General features: G+C 47.8%; 1 protein-coding gene and 1 long non-coding RNA gene across 2 annotated transcripts in view; one reads left to right on the forward strand and one right to left on the reverse strand.

Moving 5' to 3' along the window:
* Window positions 1-6: 6 nt before the first annotated feature.
* Window positions 7-6,115, reverse strand: LOC112475504. Its single transcript, XR_003044739.1, has 3 exons — window positions 5,636-6,115; window positions 5,207-5,362; window positions 7-982 (listed from the first exon to the last, which is right to left on the reverse strand). It is a non-coding gene; the product is annotated as an uncharacterized LOC112475504 (long non-coding RNA).
* The window catches only part of PIAS4 (protein inhibitor of activated STAT 4), a 21,822-nt gene continuing 20,748 nt past the window's right edge, over window positions 5,223-6,296 (forward strand). Inside the window, exon 1 of the mRNA XM_006904107.3 lies at window positions 5,223-5,285. Within this exon, the coding sequence (XP_006904169.2) occupies window positions 5,238-5,285 (48 nt within the window). The 5' untranslated portion in view covers window positions 5,223-5,237. The remainder of the gene's footprint in view (window positions 5,286-6,296) is intronic.

Consider the following 6,296-nt stretch of genomic DNA (forward strand, 5'->3'; position numbering starts at 1 on the left):
TGCGTCTGGATCCCAAGGACCGTGGTCGGCCCCGAGGCGGGTGCACGCCTCCGGGATGCGATACTCGGGTGCACAAAGGGCCTCGTTTTAGCTGAGGATATCAATCACAGCGACCAATATTAGCTGGAAAAATGTCAAGCACGTCTGTTGAAAGCATGCGACAATGTGGATTGCTCCAAAGTCAATTTTCTGGTTTTGGTATTGTGTAAAGATGACGCTATTGGGAGAAGGTGGGGGAAGGCTACTCCTGACCTCTCGGTACCATTTTGGAAACTATCTATGATTATTTCAAATGAAAGACTTTTTTAAAAAAGCGGGTATTCGTCACTCATTATTTTCGCAACGACAGACTGAGCGTCCACTATGCACCGGGCATTGTTATTTGGTGCATTTATACCTATGCTGTAGGTGGACACATAAGTAGACGAAACACCTTACTCGTTTCACCGCTTTACGTGTTACCCCTAGTTACGCGGATTTCTCTGTGTCTCAGTTTCCTCATCTGTACAATGGGGATACAATAATCAGCCAGTACTACCTCACTGTTAGGGGGAGAGTAAAATTAACTATACATACGTAAAGGGATTAGCGCCATGCCTGCCACAGTCCTCAATACACGTCATCCATTTTAGTTAGCTGTCATTGCTATTAATACAACATTTATTTCAGAGGCTGGTTTACCATGTCTCAGACACGGGGCTAAACGCTTTTCCTGCACAATCTCACTTTCTATTTCATCTCCTCTCCAGGAGGTGGCGCAGGAAAACTATTTTGCATTTCTGTCCTAATCTGACCTTAAAAAACAGTTGTATTTCAGATCTTTGGCTCAAGGGAGTGAAATTCGGCAAACAATTCACTTATCTTTATTCTTTATGAAGAGCCCGGCTCAACGCCTGGTAGACGCTCAGTATTTCTTACATCGATGAATGATATTCTCATCAGCGCAAGCGAACCCCCTTTAGCGAATCTTCCCCTAAATTCACTGTCAAAAGGAAAGGAGCCGCAATGCTTTTCCTGAGCTAGGAGAAGTGGACACGAGCGTCTGCGAAAAGCGATGCAAACTCGGGTGTGAACCTTAAAATAATCCTGTGCACTCCTGCCACTCCCTCATCCTCCACAAAAGCTTTGCGCATCTTGTAAAATGCTGTCCCAGCCCTGATTTCGTTTAATCAAAGATTGCTATCAGCATCCCGCATTTAACCCAGGGGGAAAAACGAGGCAGGCAGGAGTTTCTCAATAAATATTTGAGGCTCAGAGCGGCAGAGGAAATGGCAGGCAGACGTCAGTTCCACCGGCTCAATCTGGGGTCTTAAAACACCTACGCCTGTGTTCCTGACACGATTATGTTAATTCTACAAGGCAAGCACATGCTCCATCTGAGAGGAGTTTTCAGAAGATAAGTATCATTTTTCATTCTTAATAAATTTCTTATTAACACTAAAAAAATTATTTGAAAAAATAAAAGTAAACAAAAGAGAAGAAAAAAGAAAAAAATCTTTGAATGTACTGAGCACCTACTATGTGCTGGGCTTCATGTTAGGCACTTCGCAGCACTGCCTTGCAAATTGGGGCATTTCGGTGAAGAAAAGAAAAGTTTTCCGTTAAGAAGAGGTTGAATTTTCTCTCAAGTGAATAGATTGTTTATTGAGAAAATTTAATTTAGTGTTAAGTTGAAGAAGCGGGGGAAAGTTTAAGGGGAATAGGGAGATTTGAGTCTCCCCGCCCCATTAACCCTTCATGGAGAGGTGTAAAGCCCCACAGCTGCAGAGATGGTAGCCAGATGTTCGCTGGGGACTTCTCCCTCGCCATCCCCAGGCCCACATTTAGCAAAAGCCTGAAGGACTTCAAGAGAGAGTAAAAGCGGCCACAGCCAGGTTCAGGGTCGGCAGTAATAAATACAGGCGGGGCGGTGGGTGGGGGGTAAGGAAAGGGCGGGGAAGAACCAAGGAAAAAAGTGACCTCTGCAGGGAGGCTCCGCTGCGCATGCGCCCGCTGCGGCGCAAGGAAGGCGCAGACGCGGCCGTTGCGACCCCTGCTGACCACCGGCCGCCACTGCAGCCAGTTGCATCTGTCTTTTGACGCTTATTGAGCGCTTATTAGATGCTGCCACCACTCTTTAAATCAATTAATTCACTTAATTCTCCCCACACTGTGGGCTTTGGATGGGCTTGTTTATGCAGGAGCAAACTGAAGCTCAGGAAAGTTAAGTGATTTGACCAGGGTTACCCAAATAAGAGCTGGCAACCAGTGACTCAAAAAGATATGGTTTAGAGGCATATCCATACAACGGAATATTATTCAGCCTTAAAAAGGAAGGGAATTCTGACCCCCTACAGCATGGATGAACCCTGGCATTATGATCGGTGAAATAAGCCAGTCACAGAAGGACAAATACTATATGATTCTTCTTATAAGAGGTTCCTGGAAGAGTCAAATTCAGTGACAGAAAGTAAACAGCAGTGCTGGGGGCTGGGGGAGGGAGAATGGGAAGTTATATATATTTTACCACAATTAAAGAAAAAGTCATGGTTTAATTAGGGAGCAACTCTGCCTCACTACTATTTCCTAGATGAAGTTCTGATTTGGTTGACCCAAACCAGACATCCTGAGTTTAAATTCCAGTTCTGCCCTCACTGGCTTTATGACCTTGGACAAGTTACATAACCTTTCTGAGCCTCATATTCTACATGTAAAATGTTAAAGAGAAAGCCACAGGCCCAAAATGGCATCACTCATGCTAAAAGCCCATGATACAGTAGGGAGTGAGGGAGGAGGGGGGAGGCAGATGGGGTAAAGGGGGTCAAATATAGGGGGTAGGAGAAGGGTGAAGTGGGTAAAGGAGATCAAATATATGGTAGCTGAAGGAAACTGGACTTTGGGTGGTAAACACATAATAGAATATACAGATGTTAAATTATAATGTACACCTGAAAATAATATACTTGTATTAACCAATGTTACCCCGATAAACAATTTAAAAAAAAAGAAAAAAAGAAAACTCAAAAAAATTTTTTTTAAATAAAAGCCCATGATACAAAACCTAGATTTAATACTCGATCTGAGTTTCAACCTCTCCCAGAAATGTAATCTTTATCGGTCTGGAATTTTCTGGTAATTTTCAAGTACCAGTAAGGTAATCTGTTACATGGGCCCTCTCCATCTTCCATAAAAAGAAAAGGCAATCTTCATGGTAAAAACGCTTCTTCTCTTCCCCAAAGGTGACCCAGTCTAAAAATTATCCTTTCTTTTTTTTCATGTTGATAGTCCTAGCTCCATCCTTCTTCCTATAAAAAACTTCCACTTTGTACATCCCTCTCAAATCACTCCTCTACTTGCTAGATGGGATGCTGCCCCGTTCACAAGTTGCTTAATAAAGCCAATTAGATCTTCAGGTTCACTGAGTTAAATTTTTTAAACAAAAATATTGAATCCCACTTTCCCCCGTGCATAGGGGAGCGTATGAGTGGAGACCCCAATGAGAAACCCCCCTGATTCATCCTGCTGGAAGCCTCGCCCGACATTGCTGGATCACTAGATTGCACCTGGGAGCGATTCTGCCCCCAGGCAACACTGAGCCATGACTGAGGCACATCTGTGGTTGTCACAACTGGGGGTGCTCCTGGCATGGAGTGGGTGGAGACCAGGAATGCTGCTCAGCACCCCATGGTGCCCAGAATGCACCCCCCTGGAGAATGAGCCTGCCCTGAATGTCCGGGGTGCCTGTATGTGATTTTTTTAAAAAGAATATGCTCTAAATTTATAGTGTGGGTGGTATTCATTCACTCAACACATATTTAGTGAGGACCTCCTGACTCCCAGATGTTGGCTGAGGTTCTGGGGACACAGGACAAGCATTTCTATCCTAGTAAAGCAGATAGTCGGTAAATGAGTAAAATATAAGGTATGCCATATGGTGAGAAGAGCCGTGAAGGGATGTGAACTAGGATTATGGGGTGAGAGTACTGAGATCACATGGTAGTGAATGTTATATATGCATAAGGAGATATCAGAGCAAAGACTGGTTCCGGAGGGAGCAGTTTGAGTGTCTGGGGGAAGGGCATTCCAGATGGGCGGGACAACGTAGGGTAGGACCATGCCTGGAGTATTAGAGGCACAGGAAGGAGGCCCCTGTGGCAATAGAGTGCGGGGAGGGCACGGGATGGGTCTCGCAGGACCCTCTGGGCTTGGGGAGAACTTACACTTTTACCCAGAGGGCTGTGGGCAGATGAGGGGCGGGACTTGACTCATGTGCTCACAGGCGCCCTCTGGTGGTTGCTTCTAGGAGGACAGTCTTTGGGGGCTAGGGCAGAGGGGACTGGGGACATGATGGGGCTAGCTGGACCCAGGTGGTACTCATGAAGGGGGTGAGAAGTGGACAGATTTAGGATAGATTTGGACGATGGGGTAGACAGTTCGGTCTGGCGTGTTGAATGTGAAAAATGAGAGGAAGAGTCCAGGTTGACTTCAAGCTTTTGGCCCAATGAGGTGGAAGTATGGAATTTCCATCCGCTGAGGAGGCAAAAGGAGCGGGTTAGGTGGGGAAGGTGGAAATCTCAGCGTGAACATGGTGTGTGTGAGACACCGTGAGCTCCCATGTGCAGACTTGAGCTGGACACCGAGTCTGGAGCTCGGGGGAGGCTAAGGGCGAGAGGTATAGATTTCTCGGTCACATTAGCGTTTCAGGAGATAGAATACATGTTGCAGGATTCCATTTATATGAAACGTGCAGAACAGGAAAATCCAGAGACAGTGGATTTGTGGCTGCCAGGGGCTGGGGGAGGGGGGACAGGGAGTGACTGCTGAGGGGGACATAATTTCTTTTGGAGGTGATAGAAATGTTTTAAAATTAGACTGTGGTGATATAGAAACTTTACATGATTGTACACTTAAAACAAACCTCTTGACTATTTTTCTCCATCCCCTCTGTCCTCCATCCTTCAGCCAGATCCAGGACCCTCCCATCATCACTTGCCTGAGTCACACAAATCCTATCTAACCCCATGTGCTGGTTAATTTTATGTGTCCACCTGGCTGGGCATGGTACCAGATAGTTAGTCAAACATTATACTGGATGTTTCCGTGAAGGTGTTTTAGCATGAGATTGATATCTAAAGTGGTAGACTGTTAAAACACATTGCCCTCCCTCAGGTGGGGGTGGGCCTCATCCAGTCAGTTGAAGACCTCAATAGAACAAAAAAAGACTGACCTCTCCAGGCGAGGAGGAATTCTGCCAGCAGATGGCCTTCGGACGTAACTTCAGGTCTTCCCTGGGTCTGCATATTCAGGTGCGTATCTTTTTATGCACTTGTTCTCCTAGATGTTTGGCAACTCACTTAACGACTCAAAACCTCAGTTTTCTCGTCTGTAAATTGGAACCGATAATAGTACCTATTTCATGGGTTTGTCTGACACAAGGGTGAAATAACACATGTTAAGTGCTTAAAACGGGGCTTGACGTTTAGTATGAACTTATTATTACTATTACCATCATTATTATTTCCTTGGGAAGTGTTATTGGGGGGTTAAAGGTTAATTGACATCCTTTTACCAAAAGGCAATCAACCCAACCATTTTTCACACTGGCGTCTTTAAATGTTCTCAGCTGCTTCTCATTTGAAAAAGAAAAACTAATCACCTGGAACAGGTGGAAAGTTTGAGCTCCGCTACCCGCGAGCGCAGGGACGGCGGCGGCGGGGGCCCAAGGAGAGATCTTGAGCAGGGGGAAGTTCCGGTTAGTGCGGGTTCCTGGGGGTGTTGACCGCAGGTGTGAGGGATGCTGGAGCTCCCGGGAATTGGGGACGGGGTCCCGCATTTCACCTCCAGGGCCAGCCGGTGGGTGCAGAGCCCGCGCCCCGGCTGCCGCCCCAAGACCCGGATGTACAGCTCGCGAGGCTCCCGGCACACGGAGGTTGGACCGCGCTGCGCTGCCAGGCTCGGAGCATGCACTGGCGGCAGCTGCGCTGGGGTAACCCCCGCCACCGCCTGCCGGGCGTCCTGGCACACACATGGGGGCCGCCTTCCTTAGGAAGCCGCGGAACCTGGCTGCATTGTGGTCGTCACCCATCTCCCTCTTTCCATGCCCAGACATGAACCAGCACCCGCCCCAACTTGTGCAGGGCTCGTACTCCTTTAAGAAGCCAGACACCCCCCCAGGGATGGGCGTGGTCGCTGCGAGCGACGGGGTGGGGGCCGGTGTCGGGCCGTCCTGATTGGCCCGAGGCCCGGGCGGCGGCCGCGCGCGCCTGCGCAGTGAGCAGCAGCGCGAGCCGTCGGCGAGAGGAGGGCGCGCGAGTGCT

This window comes from Pteropus alecto, unplaced genomic scaffold, assembly GCF_000325575.1.
Source record: "Pteropus alecto unplaced genomic scaffold, ASM32557v1 scaffold30, whole genome shotgun sequence".
NCBI lineage: Eukaryota > Metazoa > Chordata > Mammalia > Chiroptera > Pteropodidae > Pteropus > Pteropus alecto.